General features: G+C 36.9%; 1 protein-coding gene across 1 annotated transcript in view; it reads right to left on the bottom strand.

Annotated features, from left to right (window-relative positions):
* KLF12 (Kruppel-like factor 12) overlaps window positions 1–23750 on the bottom strand; it is a 371693-nt gene that overhangs the window by 16019 nt on the left and 331924 nt on the right. The window contains exon 7 of the mRNA XM_004680096.2: window positions 1942–2099. Within this exon, the coding sequence (XP_004680153.1) occupies window positions 1942–2099 (158 nt within the window). The remainder of the gene's footprint in view (window positions 1–1941; window positions 2100–23750) is intronic.

Raw genomic sequence — 23750 nt, 5'->3', positions numbered from 1 at the left:
GGAAACAAATTAGATGCAGTGATACAGCAGGTCCACTCGGATGGAAAGAGTATATGATTTCATCTTATTAATAAGCCAAGCTTGTTAATTCTGTCTCAGCATTCGTGGTTTATATTGCTTCGAATTGTAATGCTGACATTGTTTCCCCTATTTTCATAGTGTATGTTAAGATCTCTACTACACAATCCTATAATGCCATGAGTTAAATACTATAATAGTACCTAATTAAACCTTTTCTTTTTTCCTGTTCATCATTTGGATAAATGGAGTAGAGGTGAAAATGAAACAAATGTGCATTTCATGGGAAACAGGAATAACTTAAAAGCTATGATTATTCATTGAAGTGGTCACACTCTTTTTTTTTTTTTTTAAAAGAAATGTTCTCTCCAAGAAGTAATATGATCTAATCATACCCACTACTATGATATTGGTTTTACTACCTACTGATAGGATGGTCATGCTTAGTCAACATGACATGCATTCTTTGCCTTAATGATAAAGAAACTGATTCAAAAGAGTACCTAAGAAATAGATGAAAATCTCTCCTAGGGAGCTCAAAACCAGTGGAGGGAAGAATTTGGAATTAGGCAGAAAAGGGAAAAGGATTCAGAGCAAGGAAAAAATATGAAAGAGACAGTTTGCAGAACGTGCTGAATTATTTTAGAAGTATTATTAGAAGTATTATACACTAGATGAAAAAGTAAATTCCAGATTCTATAATGTTTTCTGACTTTAGGCAAGACTCCTATGCCATCACTTCACTGCAAAATACAATGCCCAGTCTCAGCAGGCAGAGTCATGAGGCGGTCTCTGTATTGCAGCTCTGGAAACTGTCTGATAAAATAACACAACTAAATAAAGGGCAAACTTGTCAGCTGAAAAGATGTTGCTACCTCAGTAGGGAAATAGTTTGTGAAGCATGGCTATTTTATAGAGTAGAGATGGAAGTACTGTTTACATGGCCTCACAGGAGTCTGGACACTTGCAGTTTCCATTCTGAGGCAGGGGCTGGAGTCTGACTCCTGATGAGCAATCACTGGACTGGACTTGCTCCATCTCTGGCTCCCTGCTCCCAGCAACATGTGTGAATGGATGTCCCTGCTTTATCTGCTTCTTTGAGCAGGCACATATCTGTCACTACTGTACCTGCCCACAGGGGCCCTGGGGCATCCAACAGGATTCATATACCAAAGAAGCCAGGGGATGCCGACTTACCACACAGGCAAGGATGAGAAGGTGGAGAAGGGATGGGTGAAGCGTCCCCAGCTTACATGCTGGTGACTGGATGCGTGGATAGACAGGTGGGAGGGTAGGCGGGTGGATGGATGGATGGGTAGGTGGATAGTGACAAAGTCAGTGAATCACCTGTGGTTTGAATTTCCTTCTCTGTCAACTGCAAATACAAAAAATTCTCTCCGAATAAAAAAAAAAACTACCAAATGGAATCAAGTAGAAAGTTTTTTTTTTTTTTTTTTTTTAAATTCCCCACAGTGCTGTGCATATGTCAATTTTATGTTTTTGGTTTACTTGTTTATTGAGGAGACAAGGGAGAGAAGCATGATGCAAGCAGTATTTCAGAGCTAACTTTGACTAGTTTTCTTTGGCTAACTTTGACCAGTTTTCTTTTGCTTGTCGGCTGACGTGCTAAAATCCTCATAAACTAGACAATGAAGTGGCAATAAAAACTAACTCACTATGGCCACCTCATTACAAAACTCCTCTGGACACAGAAGAATTACTTGATGGGTTGCTCAGGTTCACCAAGACTTAAGACTTTTTCTTACTGAGAAGGGGAAAGCTTTCCACCTAGAAAGGAACCCAACTCTGGACGCAAGCATGAAGAGGACAAAGCACCACTCCATGCCCTTGGGCTCCAGTGACAGCAATGGCCCTTGCTGGATTCCCATCAGCCCTTGCGTGAGAAGCTGCGTAGAGGTGTACCTGTATGAGTCCTTCGGTGAGCCTTCAGGTGAGAACTTTTTGTATACACTTTGTTGCAACCCTCAAAATCACATCTGTGGATTCGCCGTTTTCTGGAGTCAGGGGATTCAGACCGTCTCTGGCGTCTTGTGCTCTCAATACTAAATGGTGAAATTGAACTGGAAAAAGAAAAACTGGAGTTAAATGTAAGCAACACAGGACGCTCTTTTGAATCTACTGTCATGGGACCTTCCTCTCATTGCCTATGGCTTGACACAGACTCAGGTCCCTTGTCTACATTTCCTGCTGCCACTATCTTGGACACATTTCATTTCTTAATCTTGAAGGGAGTCAGCTTGACCTATTTCTGCCAAAACACTGTTGGGGAGAACAAGACATATTTTAAAACAATAAGACAAAACTAAAAATTGAATGACAGCAGTGAACAGGTCCCCATTTTCTAGAAAATCAATCTGGTGGTGTTAAATTGGATTTCCAAGTTTTGAATTTCTGATGTACTTATAGGGACAACTTCAAGAAGTCCTGCCTCAGACAAATGACAAAATGAACCTATTAGATAAGTAAAGTGAGAGTCTGAATTGCATATGACAACATATAAAATCGTGTAAGATCACAATGTATATTTCAAAACAAGAGAGATTGGGCTCAAAGAAATCTCATCAGTACATCAATAACATGACTCATGACAGGCTATTTCTGTTCTGTAAAATGCACCTGACATTTAACTTTTCCAGTCGGTGGTTTTTCATGGTGAGGAAGAAAGTACATTGTATTTAGAGATTAGCTGTACTACCATTATGAAAAAAAGTTTTAACCATGAAATTTGGCCCTGACTTGCACATTGTTTAATCTTACTGCCACAGTAGAAAAACAGGATTAGTTTGTAATGTCAGATAATTGATTAGCATGTACTTCTTCAAACCTTAATCTCTTTTGATTGAGACAGAAATGAAAACTATGACACATCATTTTGGTTATTCATGAGAATCTTTAAAATTATGGTGAAATACAATTAAAATCCTCTATATTTCCATCATAAAAAATTTAAGTTATATTTTGAAACGTTTTCTGTCAGCTTTCCCATATTTTGATGCTTTTAAAAAGTATCTTTCATTAATAAATCACTACTTCTTTTTAAGTGAATGTCACATCTCCCCATTCCTCCATCATTATTCTGGTCCCTCTGTCTCCTTTCTGAGACTATGCCCCCCCCCTTTTTTTTTTTTTTTTTTAAAGATTTACTTACTTATGCATACAGAACTGTGGTACAGGCCAGAGGTACAGGCAGTGAGAGGATCCACCAGAGATAGAGTGTGGAGCAGAACAGACAGATGTACTGAAATACACTGCTGAGGGGAGCAGTGTGTGAGACAGGAGAGGTCTGCTATGCCATGTGGGTCAGCTCCCTGGCCGGGAATCAAATTTGTGCTGCAGTGGTTGCAAATAGCTTTACAGTGCTACGCTTTAACCTGTCCTGCCACCAGGGAGGCCCTCTAAGTTTACTTTAAATCTTTCCAATTCTTTTAAATTATGCTTAAATATACATATCTGTGTACAGACTCAGAATATTGTTTTCTATTTTTAAGAGACAGAGACATATAATACCCTGCTGTTCACATCATTATGAAAAGTGTTCTAGACCTGCCTTCTGTTCCTTCAGCATTAAGTACTTGAATTCTGTCTATGATGATACAAACACTGCAGTTCATTTATTTGAAATACTATATACCACAATTTTTCAATTCTAAGATGTACTTTTCTATAACTTAATGTCTCTAAATCAGGATACTTCCTACACTTGATGGCTTGTCATTTTCATTTAACATTTTTTTTCCTTTACTCTTGGTCTATAAAGCCTATAAAACAATGGTTTGTAAGTATACAAAAGGTGGTTGGGCCCTCCCTGGTAGCACAGTGGGTTAAAGCACAGCACTGCAAGCTATGGGTAGCCACCTCAATGCTGGTTCAATCCCTGGCCCCGGAGGTGACCCACATGATGAGGCAGACTTCTCCTGTCTGACCCACTGCTTTCCTCAGCATTGTACTTCATCGATCTGCTGTTCTGCTCCCCACTGTGTCTCTCCTGAATTCTCTCACCCTCTGCACCTCTGATCTGTATCCCAGTTCTGTATGCATAAAAAAATCTTTAAAACAAAATAAAAGGTGGTGTGTTAACTTAGATCAGAGGTTGGTAGACATTTTTTGTAAAGGGCTAGATAGTAAATATTTTATTCTGACTTTGAGAGTCTATGTTGCAACAAAGTAATTATGCAGTTGTACCTTGGAAGTAGCTACAGACTATATCAAAACAGATGAATTATAATAAGTATGGCTATGTTCCAATAAAACTTTATTTACAAAATAAATAGTGGGCAGTATTTGGCCCACTCTTTGACTAAGATGAGATGTGATAGTAGCCCAATGAATATTCATTCCAGAGTTTTAAAATCCATTTTCCTGGCAATGGACACAGAAATCAGTGTTCCACTGAACTTTTTTGGGAAATGTCTTGTTCTACATATGTACCTTTAAAATTTTAGCATTCCTTTTCATTCTGCAAGTAATAAATTGAGCAAGCAAAGCTTTATATTATTAGGTCAGATCAAATATAAATGATATTTATCTATCCATATCTTCAACAGTTTCATATAAGATCTTTATTAAGAGAATGAAAGAACATATGGGATGGCGAATCACTTTCTGCAGTCTTATGAACTAATGTGGATTTGTGGTTTTCCACATAATCGACTCAACAGCAGGCAATGGAATCTATTGTGAAAAAAGTCAAAATAGAGTGACCGGAATGGACCATGAAAGAACAGCTTTAGTCACTGCTGACAATGTATGCCCTGGCATGGAGTGTGATTTTTGAGAATCAGACTGGATGTCTGATTATTGGGCAACAGTAATTCATTTCTTGATCCTAGTCATGAAAATAAATATGGATCTTGGCACTGGGAACCTCAAACATAGAAACTTTTGTTTGACATCTTTTAAATGGAGAACATGATATAGTATTGCTCCCTTATAATTATAGCTTAACACCTACAATAAAAACATTGGTTTTTACACTTTGTATATATCAATATGTTAAGTCTAAACGAATCTGTGCACAATGCACACACGCGTTTGCCTGTTATTGATTTTAGCTATTTAGTTTATTATGTATTTGTATATACAGAGAAAAATGGAAATTAAATTAGAAATCAAAATCAAGTAACTACCTTAAGGGACCAATGAAATAATGAACTAAATGGCAGGTATAGAGACCATAAAAGCTACACAATGGCATGAAATTCTGAGTCTACATCAAAATGAAGACAAGTTTGGTGAATGATGACACATTACAAAATGTCACACCTTCTTCTTTTCATTTTCAAGTGAAGCCTTTAGGACACTATGAAGAACAACTACCCAAAAGCACTTCTACAATAAGAGCATTTTTTTTTTTAATAAAAAGGTAACTGCAAAAGATAGCTCTACTCAGCAAAAGTGCTTTGAAATGGCATTCCATGGATAAATATCTCCTGGCTGCCCCTTTCTGAATTACTTACTTGAACTCTTTAACAACTGGTAGGAATGTAAGTTGGTGCTGAAGTAAAATGGGATCAAAAGACAGGAAGATGAGAGCCCAATCCATTCCCATGGAGGACAGCTAGAAGCTAGACCTGTATCATGTTTTGACAGTGGGCTGGCACAGCAGGCGGATGACAGCCAAGCCAAGTTCATGAACAGAAATGGACTGTCATGGTGCTGGTATCATTCTGTATCTTTATTTATTTAGTCATTTTTATTTCTGTATCTTTAGAAGCTAGAACTTTGTGGGCATTCAAGAACAGTGTGTCAAACAGCATGAATGAATGAGCAAACGAATGACTACAGGAGTGTATTAAGTCAGTATTCTAATTTTTAATTTAATATAAATTATTTAATCCTTCATTGCTTAATCAGTCCTTACAACAGTCTCTTGACTATAAGTCTTCACTTAATTCTTCATTCTTATTCTCATTTTCCTAAAGTCTCCATTTTACATACAACACAAAGTAACTCCATTTTATGTATGGTTCAAAGTGACTACTGAACATTATGGAGTTTGGGTGACCATTAAAACCACATGAAATATGTGTCTTATTTCTTAATACTAAGTTCAAGAGAAATATTTTATTCACAATTAAAATTGTCAGTGGGAGGTCATGAACATGTGTAGAATGCTGGAAAGTGAAATAAAAATCTTTTTCTTCATAGTAAGCATCTGGGTAAGTACAAAGGGAGAAGAGGTGATTCTTACTCTTGGCAAAATTATCCTGTGCCATCTCACTCTGGGGCAAATGCCTGGGTGTTTGGTTACAGAACAACTATAAGCTTTGGGTGTTTCTAGTCTGCCTTTCCTGTACTTTCTGAGAAATGTGTGCTTTGTTTTGGAAGGCACTCAAGGTATCTTCAAATGAAGATGTTGGTGCTTCAAAAGTTGGACTTGTCTAATGAATGGAAATTGTAAGAAACACTGTTTAAGACAATACGATTCTTGCAATTAACCTTAGTAGTAAGCTTGGCATGATTATAATGGTAGAGGTAAAAGAGTTGCTAGTGAGTCCCCCAATATTGTACTGAGCACATCTGTACAACACAAAAGAACAATAACTAAAGGCCCACTCCCTTCCCCAGAAGGTTAGACCATTCAGAGTGCTGAGTGAATGCCTGAGGGGGCCTCATAGGCACCGCATGTTATAATTAGATCTAGAGAGAACAAATGAGTGAATCATGACTTCAGTTGCACAACAGTCCCCCTTGGAATGGCAAGTGAAATTAGAATGAAACCCAGAGAGGCTGGAAAAATCACATCTAGACACAGGTCTATTCAAATACAAGGTGCTGCATGGTTGCCATGAAAGAAATTAAGGTTAACTGTAATCAGCAAGTAATAAAACACCATTTGTCACATGTGACCTTAAAGGGATGAGACGCCCTTCACTGAGATTGGACCTCCCATAGGAGTTCGGGAAAAAATGCCAGGACATTCTTTCAAGGCTGGAGAGAGGAAACACGTGTTCCAAATTCAAAAATAAGAGCAGGAAAAAAGAGTGGAATAGAAGGCGCTTTATCAAATGCACACATACTATCTCCAAGGACCCCAGTGGAGCGTAACTATGACAGCTGCCACTTACAGCATGCTCACCACATGCCAGACACTTCTCTAAATGCGGTAAGCTTCAAGACCAAACCTTGGAAGGTAGTATTATTAGTATCCCTAGTTTACGGATGAGGAGACTGAACTCTGGAGATGGTAAGATAAGCCCAAAATGTCATGATATAAACCAAAATGGTTGGCTCCAGAACCCAGTCTCAGCTTTCACATTCAACCAACTCAGACAGAGGCAGATACATACTAGAATATGACAAAATGTGCAAAAGCAATAAAATAATCAGTAGCATCCCTCTAACCTATTTATAGGAAGCAAGGACACATACAAGCATTCCCAAAAACAAACTGCTTTTATAATGCCTCTACTTTGAAGAATTTTAAGGTTAAACTGTTCTGTAAGTTCTATCTTTTATTAGAGGTACTCAATGTAATTGCTTACTGTTAATCTAGTTTAAAAGACTTCCTAGAGTTCATTGTAAAACATATTTGTTTCCAAAGAAATGTTTTTAGGACAATGAGTTTGGCAATTATGAGGCAATGTCTTTCTTGATCATCAAAGTCACAGAACTAATTCCTTCCCTGCAGTCCAGTTAATTTATAATTATACCAAAAAGAATTTCCAGTTAGGTACCCAGTAGAATTACCTTAGGGGAACAGTCATTTTTATAAGTATATTTTGTACTTTTTCCAAAGTATATTTTAAAATTACTCTGAATAGGCTATTAAATATTACCTACAGGAATTCTGAATTAGCTCTGCTACTGATTATATGAAAGTAAAACCACTTCCTTGTTAGTAAATCAAACATTGCACGGGGAATGAAATATCAAGGCAGAAGCCAAAGAGTTGAGACTTTCAGACTTTCAGTAACAGACATTCTATTCACAGGAGCAGGTCAACATTGGCCTTCCTCATGCCACCTGCAGGTTTTCTCTTAGCCAGCAGGTGGTGCTGAAAAGCAGGACTCCATATCTTCCGCGCTCCAAGCTTTAACTTCAGTAAAACAAAATCAATTTTTTTTTAAAATGATAGTTATTGGAGGAAAAGGTATTTTTTTCAGATATATATACTGCCTGCATGAATATATATATATAATACACACACACACACACACACGGTACCCTGAAAATACAATACAGGTCAGTAGATTTACTGGAATGAAATTGTTCCTTTATTCTTCTCTATAGTTTTCTATGGAAAACTGCTTTTGAACAGATTGAAATGGTGAGACTGAAATGCCAACTTTTCAGAAGCTGTGACTAAGGCATTATACCATTTCAAGTTCAACTTTGGATTCAATAAAAGTGAATCCATTTTCACAAAATGCATAAATCCAGAGTAATGCATTTGCTAAAGTATTTCAAAAAGCTCAGTCATAACATATATTCAGTTTGAGTTTGAAACCTTTTTCAATGAAAAGAATATACAAACTGTACTTCTAGTTAGGGCTTTATTTTAATAAATGAAATTTCCTACCAAACTAATGAAAAACAATAGGCTTGTAAGTAAGCTTTTCCCAGTGTGAGTGGGTCTGTGGATAGATGTGTAGTGTACCAGGATTTTACTTAAATATAATAACTGCTGCTAGTATTTTGGGAAGTCATTTTCTAGACCATTATAATACTCAAAATTGCTATAGTCACTCATCTTTCTGCTCTTCTTTTGATTCACTGTATTTTACTAAATAAGATGATGAACTGCATTAAGTAAAAGGTTTAAAGATAGAATAGGAATAAAATAAATAACTATGGCATTAGCTGCAACTGATTTCATCAAGCTTTTATGATGAATCGAGATTGCACATTGCAAGAATATTATTTACAAATAAAAATTATCCATTTCATAGATAAATTCCTTGAATCACACAACTTCCCAACATGAGTCATGAAGAAACAGAAAATCTGAACAAACCTCACCACAACTAAGAAATAGAAACAGTGATCAAAATCCCCCAAAAAACAAAAGTCCAGGACCAGATGGCTCACTGTTAAGTTCTATCAAGCATTCAAAGAAGATCATTATTATCAAATTCCTCCAAAAAATTGAGGAGAAAATGCTTTTCAACTCTTTTTAGGAAGCCAACATTTCACTGATACCAAACAAGAAGAGCACAAAAAAGGGAAACTACAGGCCAATAGCTTCATAAAGAGAGATGTGAGTAGCCTCAACAAAACATTAACAACTTAAATTCAATAATACATTAATAAGGTCATATATAGGGTCCTCCCTGGTGGCGCAGCGGGTTAAAGCACAGCACTAAGAAGCTAAAACCACTTCAGCATGAGCTCGATCCCCGCCTGCCCCGGAGGTGACCACATGGCACGGCAGACCTCTCCTGACCCGCCCACTGCTCCCCTCAGCAGTGTACTTCCTCGATCTGCCTGTTTTGCTCCCCGCTCTGTCTCTAGTGAATCCTCTCACCGCCCCTGCACTTCTGGCCGTACCCCAGTTCTGTGTGCATAAATAAATAAATCTTAAAAAAAAAAAAAAGGTCATATATTGTAACAGGTACAGGTTTCATGGACTCCGCCCCCACTCCAGATACTGGAACTCCAAATCCCATCAATACCAAGGAGAAGCACGCTGGGACGTGAAGGCGGAGCTGAGCAGCCAGGTTAGGATAAAACCTAACATGTGGGCTCAGGTTAGGATAAAACAGAACATCTTGGCTTGGTGGTTCTTGGCTGATCGTTTGGCTCTCAACTGGTTTTCAGTGTGCTGGTGGAGTCCAAGTCACAGAACTGGTAGGACATTCTAGTTAACTTGTATTTCTCGCACTCTTTCCCTGGGTTGTTTCTTTACCTTTCTCCTTGTAAATAAATCTATTATCGAACCTTTTTGTTTGTCCATAATATGATTGAATCTTAACCGCGGGTGAGGACCCACAGACAGGAAACCCAAGTCACACTGGGGTGCCCTGTAACAATATTACTAGCAAGTAGATTATTCTGGGGATGAAAGGGTAGTTTAACATATGCAATACCACAAAGTAACAGTAATCAAAACAGTATGATACTAAAATGAAAGCCCGCACACAATCAACAGAAGAAAATCAAGAGCCCAGGAATAAAACTATAATATAGAGACAACTAATTTATGACCAAGAAGGCAAAAACATAAAATGCAGAAAGGAAAGTTTTTAATAAATGGTGTTAGAAAAGTTGTATAGTCACAGGCAAAAAGAATGAAACTGGAACATTATTTTACACCACAGACTAAAATTAATTCAAAATAAAGACTTGACTCTAAGATCTTAAACCACAGATACATAGAACAGACAATAAGTTCTCTGGCATCAGTGTTGTCTTTGCAGATCATCTTTAAAACTTAGAAAGTGTTGCAACTAATATTACCAAGATTATTTTAAAAGATCCGTTTCAGATATACACTATCACAATTAGGATGAAATGATATCTCAGAAACCGGGTTTCTGAATTTCATTGGACATAATCAATTAAATGAAGACATAGAACTAACTAAAATATTTAGAAGAACTTTCCCATAGAATTTCTTCTGTAAACACTGAGGTTTAAGTTATGCTTTATTTAGGAGTAGTGCTTGATGAATCACTTGAACCTTACAAAACTTTCTAGGTCATAAAAAGATTATTATTATTTTGGGTAGGTAGTGTTTTGTTTTTTTTTTTAATTGAAGTACCATTGGTTTATAACACTCTATATGACTTAGGGGAATAGATTCATACCTCCTCAGATGTGTATCTGCACCACACCCTCCAAAGCACCTGCCACACCCACCACCCGATTTTTCAGACTTTCTAGAATGCTGCTAATTCTCCTTATTTCAATAAAGATAAACCTGAAAGTTCAAAGAGTGAAGATTTGACCACATGTATTTCTTTCTAGAAATGGGCATAATAATGGATGCTTGGAAGCTATAGGGAGGCACATGAGAAACATACTTGGGCTTATGAAGACTTTACCAAGTACATACACTGGAGCCTCACGCTGACATTGCTGAGGGCAGAATTTGATACAAAGAGGTTCGTTTTTCCTTATCAGGAAAGTCTTATTTATAAGGCACTTCACTAGTAAGGTCCGTCTATGGACCTACCCCAGGCAATGACAGTATGTAATGAGACTGTTTTAAATATTAAAACAGATATAAAATGTTCTAAATATATATTTCTAATAAGATATTGTAATGCAGCCATAAATAAACCTTTGAAGTGACCATCAAAACAAGCCTCTATGTGTTTTACGCTTATCATTAGCTGGGTCTATGTTACACAGGAGATTTGTTTTATTAAAGAGGCCTGAGATTCTATCAGTTAACTATCTAGTACTTAAGTTTACATAAATTATTGAAACAGTTTTTATTGCTCGTATGGGGCTATATAAATAACGAGGCCAAGCAGAACTCACAGGCAGTGCTTCATGTGAGTTTTTGTTGGCCAAGAGGGAAATCTGGAGAAACAAATAGGCATTTCTCTTACCATAAAATCCTTTTTCAACTAGGTGAAGAAGTAATGATGAGCAAGGAAAGTAAAACAAAAACATGCTGTTTTTCATGTTGTTTTTAAAAATGGATTAAAAAAAGTGAAATTAGTATCTAGGGTTAAATATTCCGGCCAGGCTTCTAAATTACAATGTTGTTACTAATAAGCTCATAATTTGTATTTAAGACATTAGGAATTCTACTTTTAGCTGAGACTCCTGGCGAAAATACAGACTGTAATCTGAAAATCTAGTTATGAATAATAGTTTAATATAAATTATTAATTACATTTTCTTGGATATTAAATTTCTTTTTGAGATTATTTATTTTAAATGTGGCCTGGTCATGAAGATTAGCCTAGAGTATTTCAAACTGACTTAAAGTGGACTATAGCTCCATATTTTTTAGTCTTGAGATTCTTTTTTGTGTGTGTGATAACAACATATTAATAATTAATGACAAAATTTACTCTATGGTATAGACAATTTACTAATAATCATTACAAAGTTATTGAACCATCACCTCTACCTAGTTCTAGAACATTTTAAATCACCACGAACGCCCTCACCTTCATTAACAGTCTCTTCACCTTCCCCCTCTCTGGTACTTTCTGTCTCCCAAAAAGGGTATGCCTTTTCTGGGCTTTATTTAACAGAAATAAAATCATACAATGTGTGCTTTTTTATGTCTGACTTCTTGGAAGCATAGTCTTCCAGGTTTATCCAAGGAGTGGCATACATCATTACTTCATTTCTTCTAAAAGCTGAAGAGTATTCTATTGTATAGACGTGTCATATTTTATTTACTGTTAGTAGATGAACATTTGAACTATGGTAATATTTATTGATTAGGGGATGAACTTCTGGCCTATTATAATACTGCCATGAGCACTGTGCACAAGTTTTTATGAGTATTTTTGCAAAAATTTGTTTTACATTCTCTTGGGTTTGTATCTACAAGTGGAACTACTAAGGTTTAACAATCTGAATAACTGTTAAACTTTCAAAGTGGCTACCCCATTTTGTAATTTTACCAAAGAAGTTCTAATTTCTTCACATCCTACCAACACACTATATTTGTCTTTTTGCGCTTAGCCATCCTAGTACATGTAAAGTGATCTTTCACTGTGGTTTTCATCTGACTAATAAAATGACCAATGAAGTTGAGCATCTCTTCATGTGATAATAGGCCATTTGTTTATCATCTTTGGAAAAATGTCAAATATTTTGTCTTTTAAAATAATTATGCTGTCCCTTTATTGTTGATTTGTAAGACTTCTGTATATTCTAGATACAAGTGTTTTATTAGATGTATGATTTGAAAATAATTTCACACTAACTGTGTGGGTTGTCTTTTCACTTGGATTGAATCCTTAAGTCTGATTAATTATTTCCTAAGTTGTATGTGCAGTGTTATGGTTAAGTAGGCTTTAGCAAACACAAGGTTTTTCCTACTTTCTTTATTTTCCCCAAGGTCTTTTCTTGAAGGTTTATTTATTTATATCTTCTTCTGAGAGTCTTACAAATTTAGCTCTCAGAGTTAGAAAAATGATCTAATTTTTATGTTTTGTGTAAGACAGAAAGGAGTCTCATTTCACTGTTTTGTGGGTGTCTATACAATTATCCTAGCATCATTTGTTGAATATATTATCCTTTCTTCATTGTATTGCTTTGGCATCCATGTGAAAATTCTATTGGCAATAAACCTAAGAGTTTGTTTTTGTACAGTTTCTTCTAGTCCATTGGTCTATATGTATACACTTATCCAGTACCATACTATATTGATTTTATAACCGTGGTGATATTTGAAAGCACCAGTTTTCTAAATTTGCTCTTTTCCTCAAAAACTGTTTTCAAATGAATTTTAAGATCAGTTTTTCAATTTCTGCAAAACAAAGTAGGCAAAAATTTGGATAGGGATTGCATTAAATCTATTTAGAATCTTGAATTTTGTGGAGGGCTGCTACTATACTAATACTGATTTTTCAATCCATGAAAATGGGACATCTTTTAAGATTTTTTCAGAATAAAGCTTTATAAATTTTAATATTCAAATTTTGTTATTTATCCCTGTTATTAAGAATTATAATAATTATTTTCTTAATTTTCAGATTGTTCATTGTTGGTGAACATAAGTACATCAGATTTTTCTATCTTGATTCTCTGTCTAGCAACTACACTGAATTCACTTATCAGTTCTAATAGTTTTTATTTTGGAGGGTGGGGATTCATTAGGACTTTCTTTATAAACAATAACATCAACTACAAATGGAGATGGTTTTACTTTTTCCTTTCCAATCTAGGTATGTTTTTCTAAATTGTCCTGGTTAGGCTAGTGGGTAATAGTGGTGAGTGTGGACATCCTTGTGTTAGAGGAAAGTACATAGCAGAAATCATTAAATTTTTGTTTTGTTTTGCTTTAAGAGAAAAATTGTGGCTTGTGAAAGCTGGGGAAACTGGTGAAGAAGTGATTAAAGTCTGACGGTAAGTATATTAGATAAAGGTTTTCATAGTTGTTACTATGTGGAAAACATCCCTCCTATTTCTCATGTGTTGAGTGTTTTTAGTATGTAAGGATACAGGATTCTGACTAATGCCTTTCTGTATCATTTGAGATAATCAGGAAATTTGTTTTTCAGTCCATTAATATAAAATGTTGATTAATTTTCATGTGTCAAAACAGTCTCATTTTTGCGTTAAGTCCCACCTGATCATGGTATATACTACTTGTTATACCATGTTATACTTGTTAGGAAATTCAGCTTAATTGTATTTTGTTGAGGGCATGTGAAATCTATATTTGTAAAAGATACCAGTGTGTAATATTTTTGTAATGTCTTTACCTGCTTTGGTATCAGGATAATATGGGACTAATTGAACAAATTGGCTCCTTCTTTACTTTGGACTCCACGATACCATATTTTCCCCAAGAACCTTTTCTCATTGTTATTTGATGAAACCTTTTCTTTCCAACTTCAGTTTGCCCTTAGCCTGCTCCTAAGGAGCTGGCATCTCCAGGATTTCAATGCTAGGGGTCCCACTCTGAAGAACTTCTCACGTACCACTAAGGGCAGGGAACTATACAATGCACAAAATGTCCTCGCCTGTGTTTGTTTACCTAACAAGCAGGATTAGAACTTTGCAAAAAATCATGAAAATATTATTTACTTTTAAATCATCATGTAAATATTAAAACAGCATGTAACTATCAGTTATTCTACTACCTTCACAGCTTTATTACTAGCAAAACATTAAACAGTTCACAGAATCAGATTATTAAATATTACTGGTAACTTTCAGTATGGATGTTCTGTTTATAGTAATCATACTAAAGTAATGCGTAATAATGTCTTACATGTCACCAATGTAAACTGAGCACATCACTATGAAAATTACAGGTTGGCAGGGGAGGTATTTTCACTGGCAACCTCGAGTTGAGAAATAGTTTAGAAAAGAATAGTTCAGAATATTTAAGTCCTTGGGGGAAATGACAGACTTAAGTTCTAGTCTACATTTCTCCTTTCTACATCTTTACTGTATCAAATATTATTTGTATGTTTTATATTTGTTCTATATCAAATATAGATTTCTTGCACCATATTTATTGAAGATTAAATATTATAGACTGCTGGTATTGTTTTTTAGTTGGCTTTGGCCTGCTTAGAAACTCAGTAAGATGAGAGAGCTTGAGTAGTCAGTTGTAGATGTTTTTTTTTTTTTTTTTTGGTAATGCTGATTCAACAAAGTAACTTTTTTTTTTTTTCCTTTCTAAGAGTTCACTAAGTGGACATGCAAAGATACCCTCAGGAGGTTTATAACTGGGTAAGGCATTATAAGATTTGGATTCACTATAGGATTTGGTGAAAAAAGCCTGGCATTTTTGCCAATTCAGTGACACACAGGCACATAAACTACCCCCTCTCTCTAAAGATAAACGTGAGGTTGTGAGGGTTGTAGTCTCAGGTCTACGTTGGCTTTGACCATCAACCTGATACTAAAATCAGTAATGTTCAGTTTTCAAGAACAGCCACATAAGCTCATCAAAGTGTTCAGAGCCACTTTTAATGATAGATGATGTGGAGTGGGGGGGTGGCAGGGTAGAAGGAGGGGCTCTGGCTGTTTCTAGATTTCTAGATGGTGGCCCCTCTATTTGTAAAATGCTTGCGGCCACTCTATTACTCACTGAGTTCATCCAATCTCAAGCTTTCTTTATCTCGATGTTATTCTTTCCTTCATCTCCTCTCAGTCTTCTTCTCCACCCATCTCAACTTTACACAAGAGAAAAACAACAAATTCCTTCCCAGCCATCTGCACTGCAGGTTTCTCCACCAAAACCTTAGGGAAAGTTTATATCCAAGTCCTTGACCAGGAAATAGAAGAGGCTTCATCTCAGAGTCTTCTTCCAAGCATTTCTGAAGTCCATTTTTACACCAAGAGAGTTTTGTTCTGGAAGAACTTGGTGCCAGCTGTTAAGATAATAAAAATTTCTCCAACTTATTATGTATGCAAATCATAATTATAGAAGCCATAAAAATGATGTGATAAAGAGTAGAGTAATAAAGTGCTATGGGAGTAAGGGCAAGCTTAATGTAGGACACCATCAAGTGGGTCTTGAAGAATACTGATAAGCAGATAAGGGATGATATAAAGAGCCATAAGAGCCAGGAGGATGAAAGCTCAGTACTTTGCAGTCAGTTCCCTTACACAGAAATGCATCTTGTACTTTAAGGGGACAAGAGTCAAGAGTTCCAACTGATTCGTTTTTTTTTTTTAGATTTATTTATTTATTCATATAGAACTGGGGTACAGGCCAGAGATGCGGAGGGTGAGAGGATTCACCAGAGACAGAGCGGGGAGTAGAACAGGCAGATCTACGAAGTACACTGCTGAGGGAGCAGCGGGCGGGTCAGGAGAGGTCTGCCGCGCCATGTGGTTACCTCCAGGGCAGGCGGGAATCGAACTCATGTGAAAGTGGCGTTAGCTTCTTAGTGCTGTGCTTTAACCCGCTGCACCACAAGGGAGGGCCCTGATTCGTTTTAAGAGGAAATTTCTGGCTTATGGAAGTAAGATTCATTGGTAAAGGAAATGATACTTATTTAGGTCTTTCTCAACTAGAGAGTCATTCATTACCATCATCTATGCAGCAGATACTACCTGAATTGAAGCAATACCTTTAAACCTGAATTAGAGGGACCCGAGCATTTCAAAATAGAACTGGCCATTCTGGTGATTTACTGGATAATGTGGATAAGAGAGAGAAAGGAATGAATGGTGAGCCTGGTGGCGGAACCTCTGTCAGCAGGATAACAGCAATGTCATGAAGCAGCCCAGGTTCTACGAGAAAAGTGGCAAGCCAGGAGAAACTAATGACTGAAATTAATTTATCTATAAATAATAGATTTATGCTTAAGGAGAACAGAATAGCACTTTCATTTGTTAGACAAACAATAATTTAAAAGGGTGGTAGAAACTAGATAATAAAGAAGTGTTTTCAGGGATAACATGAATGAACTTTATAAAACAGAGCTCATAAAATAAATTTAATGACAAAGGAATTTCATTAAGTGTTGTCCAATCTGTAAATCTAAAGGCCAGGTACTTTGTGGAGAAAATGAGACTAAAAATGCAGAGTTTTTGTTTATTCAGTCAATTAACATTCATTAAATTCATTTAAGGATATTACTAAGTTTATAGTTGGCAGTTTACATACTTGATGACCGAGGTGATTGCTTTTCTGATTGGTTTTAATTATAGGAGTTTGTTTTTTAGGACCTCAAAGAGATCCATTTAAGTGGAGGGGAGGATGAAGGGATGAAAGAAACACTTTCTGAAGCACTTATATTGCCTCAGGCAGCCTGATGAGTGTTTTACATATGAGTTTAGCTGGGAATAGCCATAGACTGAATGGCGTTTGTTCAGAGCTCTCTGGGTAAGTATCTTGCCAATGAATTTTTAGCTGTGTCCTAGAAAAATCTATGACTGTCCCTCAATTATGGATTCTTTTTTCTGAAAAACACTATCACTACCTTGAAGGATTAGAAAAAGGACTAGGGTTATAAAAATAAAACAGCTGCATGAAGAGGTAGATATTTTGGAGATGATTGAAGTCACTACGACTTCACTTTGTGCTATCCACATTTATCAACTCTATTTTACTGTATATGGACTAATAAAGTACATTCACATGGTACAACTAGCACCACTATTTCCAGAACTTTTTCATCATCCTCAAGAGAAAGTCTGTTCTCACTACAGCAACTCCCCACCCCCTTCCCCTCCTTCAGTCCCTGTAGGCCTCTACTGTACTTTCTACCCCATGATTACTCAAGCCATTTTACATAAGTGGAATTATAGTCATTCATCACAAGGGTACTGCTGAGAAAATGTGTCTTTAGGTAATTTTCATGTTGTAGAGATGTCACAAACGGCATCACAGAGGGAGAGCCTACCGTACAGCCAGGCTACATGAGATAGTTTATTGGGACCACTGTGTTTAGACTAATGTTAAGTGACACATGACTCTCTCTCTCTCTCTCTCTCTCTCTGTGTGGTTTCTTTCACTTAACATATTTTCAAGATGTATCCATATTGCAGTATGCATTAGAATTTCATTTCTTATTAAGGCCAAATAATCCAACCTAGCCAGAAAATGCTGTTTATCCATTCTTCCACTAGTGTACACGAGTTTTCCTGCTTCCTGGCTACTGTGAATAATCCCACTATGCACGCTGGAGTACAGGTTGTTCAGCTTTCCATTTTTGTGTATATGTCCAGAAGTGAATTTTCTAGATTAGAGGGTAATTCTTTGTTTAACTTTTGAGGAATTGTCAATCATTTCCACAGAAAATCCATCCTTTTATCTTCCCATCAGCTACACACAGGTTCCAATTTCTCGATATCCTCACACACTATTTTTTTTTTTTTAAAGATTTATTTATTTGTGCATACAGAACTGGGGTACAGGCCAGAGGCTCAGGGGCGGTGAGAGGCTTCACCAGAGACAGAGTGGGGAACAGAAAGGCAGATCTACGAAGTACACTGCTGAGGGGAGCAGCGGGCGGGTCAGGAGAGGTCTGCCACGCCATGTGGTCACCTCCGGGGCAGGCGGGAATTGAACTCATGCGGAAGCGGCTTTAGATTCTCAGTGCTGTGCTTTAACCCTCTGCGCCACCAGGGAGAGCCCCTCACACACTATTTTTAACACGACAGCCATCCTTACAGCTGTGAGGTGGTCTCCCAACATTTTGTTAATGAAAGAAATGGTATCTGTCAGAACACCAGTGGTTCTTTATTTCACTTAGAACAAAGCCCAAAGTTATCCCCTACAAAGCTCCAGTGGGGCCCTCAGAGCTCATCATTACCTCTCTAGCTTACTCCACTCTAGTCATGACTTTCTAATTGTTCCTGGAATATGTCAAACTCATTTTCACTCTTGCTATGTCTTGGTCAAACTATTTCTCACCATTACCATATGGCTTCTGGTCTCACTTATTTCATGTCTCCAGTCAAATGTCACTTCTTCAGGGATATACAGAGACTGTTCGGTTTCCCTAAACCTGTACTCTTTCACTGGTAAAATTGTTTCATTCTCATCACACTGCTGACCACTGCTAACACGACATGATATATTTATGTGTTCACCATCCATCTCTCAGCAGAATGTTACAATCTATGTGGATGAGGGCTTTTTCTTACTTACTTTTATATCCAGAGTGCCTAGAGATAAATACTATGTAAATCATAGGACTAATTATGGAAGTTATGGAATAAAGTCAAGGAATGTGTGGCTATGTGCACAGAGAGGCTTACTATTTTGCAAGATTTAAGGTAAGGACTCCTAACCCTCTTGTCATTTCATCAGAAAAGCAAATAATTTGTTCACAATTGAACTTTAAAAACCCTTTATTTTGGGGTTCCTTATTTTGTATTTTTAGTTAAGAAATATCTGATATGTATGTTAATAACAAAAATACCACTTAGCGGGCCCTCCTTGGTGGCACAGCAGGTTAAAGCACAGCACTAAGAAGCTAAAGCCACTTCTGCATGAGTTCGATCACCACCTGTCCCAGAGCTGACCCACATGGTGCAGCAGACCTCTCCTGACCCGCCCGCTGCTCTCCTCAGCAGTGTACTTCATCGATCTGCCTGTTCTGCTCCCCACTCTGTCTCTGGTGAATCCTCTCACTGTTTCTGCACCTCTGGCCTGTACCCCAGTTCTGTATGCATAAAAAAAATCTTTAAAAAGAAATACAACTTAGCACTTACTTGTGCCTAGCATGTGCTAGGTGCTTTATACAACTTACTACTAATTTTTAAAAGACTTCTAGAGCATCCCTGAGCTTTAGATGAGGAAGACTCAGTAAAGGGAAATCACCCTGTGTCCCCCAATTACAGGCTGGGAATATATTAAGCATTGTTTATGTCAAAAGAAATTGTGAAAGTACCCACAGAAAACCCAGTTAAAAGATTTATGTCAATATAATCAAACAACACTGTATTATAAAAGCTAAAGTTGCTAAAATATTCAGATCTTAATTGTTCTCACCATAAAAAAGAAATAGCTACATGACATGATAATGATGTCAGCTAACACTATGGAGGTAATCACACAGCAATAAACACAACACAGCACACCAGCACCAGGCATATGACAATTACATTGTGAAAAAATATCAAAAATATGCCATATATCTCAATCAAAATAACTTAAGAAAGCTATGTTATACCATTCATATAGGATGTAGAAATGAAGACATAGTTTTTATAGAGTTTTTTTTTTTTATCTCTAAAGCTGAACAAAGCTCTAAGAAGGCTGAAAAAAAGTGGGGGAAACCAATACACCATAATGCCTGTTTTTACTTCTGTCACCTGCTGTTCTCTGAAGACTCTTACGGACCATTTTGTAAATACCATTCCTGAATCATATTTACAGAGATGATTATAAATAATCAGAAAACAAATTAAGCTAGTTTTGACAGTGATAACGGTATTTATATAATCTATCTAGGTTAGCACATATTGGATAATTTTAATTTTTTGAATAAGCTAATGTCAAATCCAAGTTAAATTTTGTCCTTTGGGAGGAACAGATTACCTTCTGACATATGTTAATTAACAGTTGATCCCATGCCCAGGAATACACAGTCAGCTACTTGTCCAAATCCAATCCAGGGGATCACAAGGACACAGCATTCGTAGAATGTCAACTTGTGGACAGTGTGGCCACAACCCCTCAGCTATTTGGGTATTCTCAGAGTGCAGCAAGCAGCCTTCCCAGCAACAGTCAGAAGAGAAGGGGTCAAATCACTGTTCAGAGTTATAGGGTAAACGGGCTTAAGTCATGGAAGATAATTTACAAGGAGCTATGTCAAGCATCCTTCAGTTTTATTAAGCGAAGTTCAGTTCTTGATTTATTATTATAAAGCAACAAGTTAGACCTTTTTTGCCATCCCCCACCCCCGCCCTTTTATTTCAAGAAGTAGGAATCAGGGAAAGCATTCTCAAAATACCCTCCATGAGCCTCAAGGGGAAAGTGTTTTTCGCTCCAGCATATGTCTAAATGCGAGAGTTCTGCACCATGTCAGCATGTGGAGAGACTTTCAGGAAAATGCAGGAGAAACAGCAGAGCAGTTTGCAATGACAGACAGTACATGATGTGTATGAAAAGCTTCCCTGGCGCTCATGTGGATTACACATCCATAAGACAGGCCTAAAAATTCCGGGAGCAAAAACAAAACAGAAGGCATAAAATGGGACACAGACTTCAAGTGCTAACAACATTTTTACCGATTCACTTTTCTCTGAGTTTATAATAACTCCTTCCATTCCTAATGCATGTTTCCTTTGAGAAGCTCAACTTCCTTTAAAGACATTTTATTCATTTTTCAAGGTACAATTTATGTTAGCAAATTTCCCATGGCACAGAAGAAAACTTGTCTTGCATCTTACAGGAAAAAAATACCCAAGTCAAATAAGACAAATGACATGAGGAAGCTGTTGGGGGTGGGGGTGATTGAAACATCACCATATGCTCTACCAGGGCAACCATGATGCCCCCCAACATGCCTCCCTGCACAGGGAATTCTCGTGACCCCAGAAGTGGGTTACCCCAATAGTGGGTGCCCCCAAGAGCCACTTGGTTTGGGTTGATCAGATGTAGTCGTGGTTTCAAAATCTTAGACTCTGATTTCCTTGTGGGATAAGAACCTTGATTTCAGATGTACAGAGAGTAACAGTAAAGACTTTTAATGCAATCCCCTGGATTATTATCATCCTTATGCCACAACATTAACTGCCTGACAGTCCTCTTAGCTCATGTACCAAGGAACATTCAGAGCTTCAGAGTTAGCAGCATTTCAACTATGTAATTGCAACAAGACTACCACTTTCTCATCTTTGACCTCCCATCATAAATTTTATGTATATCTACAGCTCCATTGCTCAGTGGTAGACTTTAAAACAGTAGACCAGAAGCCTAGCTTTACAGAAAATAAATTTATCATACCAACAAAATACCACTTTTTTAAAAAGAATAAAATCTCAAGAATATGTAATTGTGACATTGGTCACTCAAAATTTTGCAAACTTTTATTGAGGACTTATTAGGTGTGAGCACAGCACTATGATCTGGGGATTCTGTAGTGAGCAAGGCTGTCACAGGTAACATATGACCAACACACAGATAACATATACCGCCAAGCAACATGAGACTCCATGTTCCTGTGACCTCATGCTTCAGCTTTTTAAGAGGTTGGGAAAGTCCATTGCCATGTGGAGTTTCAAGTCCAACCTGCTAAGGGTTTTCTGGTTGTTATGCAGAGGTAACAGTAATGCTTTCAAAATGGTTATTTAGAGATACGTGTAATACATAAAAGCAAAAAGTAGTGCTAATAATTTCAGATTCTTGCTCTTGGATTTGGGAAAGATCCCTGAACATTCAAGGGGTGCTTTGGAAAATGTACATTGTTCACTTGGAAAAACAGACAAAACTTGAACTGAATCAAATCTCTGTAGTCACTTGCTAGTTTATTTCAGTCAAACCAGCGCTCAAAAGACAGAAGGTATATGGATTACAATGTGCACTTAATATAACAAAACAGTAGTTTTCCTTCTACTGCACATTTTGGTAATCAGATCACAATTACCAACATTTACTGAACAATGTAATGTTTGCCAGATAACTTAAAAAATTTTACACATGCTATCTTATTTAATCCTTCCAAACTCGAACATCCATTATCCCCATTTTGCAGATAAGTAAAATAAAATTTAGACTGATCACAATCTTACAGAAGTCAAACAGTAAAACGCTAACAGAAATGTTCTTACTACAGATGGGTATTTAAAATGGGAGAGCATATATATACTTTCAAATGAGAGCTCTGCTATTTCAGCTAAGAAAACATGCCAGTCAGAAGAAAACAGCAAACTCCCCTGTGAGATAACTGCTGTAGCCAAGCCTTCCACTGCTCAAAGAAGAGACTGTTTAGTTATTTCTCATCATCATCTTACTAAGGTGTGGAAAGCCATAGCTTTGCCAACTTCTCCTGAGCACAAAGAAAAAAGTTAGTCTTCAGATCCACTCCTGCTCTGCTCTTTTGTTCATTGATGTAGTAAGATCCCGTATTTTTCCATTAATCTCTCCATTTCAAAGAAAAGAGGTAGGGAATATTACATGTCACATGGATTGAGGACATCTGTTTCACTCAATAGCAGATTCCTCTTTCCTTGGCTCTGCTCTGCACTCGATTTCCAAAATCTGAGCTTCAAATCTGAGTGAAGCCAGTGTGACGACTTATGCAAGATCATTTAGGAATTATGTGAGTATCACAGTGCTAGAGGTTATTGCTAGAGAATATTTGCTGAGCCTTTTAATACAACTCCCCTCAGGATTGACTAATGTAGAGTTTTACCTTCTGTTCTCTGATCAGTATTATCTCCCATAAAATAAACTATGACTTTAACTTCTGACATGTTTTTGCCTAAAAAAATCACTATACATTTTTTAAAATAAATTGAATGCATTTAGAAATTAAGGGGGAGAAAAGGTATGTTTTCCCATTCACTTCAAAATTACATAGAAACTACTTTCAAATGGCTTTGAAAAAACCTATCCAAAAGATAAGGCATGCATATTAAATTGCATGTATAAATTTATGCACATTTATATATTTGGAATAAGCTGATCCAAGAAGAACATTTAAAAAATCATT

The sequence above is a fragment of the Condylura cristata genome, unplaced genomic scaffold (genome assembly GCF_000260355.1).
Source record: "Condylura cristata isolate star-nosed mole 26May11 unplaced genomic scaffold, ConCri1.0 scaffold00010, whole genome shotgun sequence".
Taxonomy (NCBI): Eukaryota; Metazoa; Chordata; class Mammalia; order Eulipotyphla; family Talpidae; genus Condylura; species Condylura cristata.
Note: the sequence above shows the minus strand (reverse complement) of the source record. Positions and strands in the feature narration are given on the sequence as shown.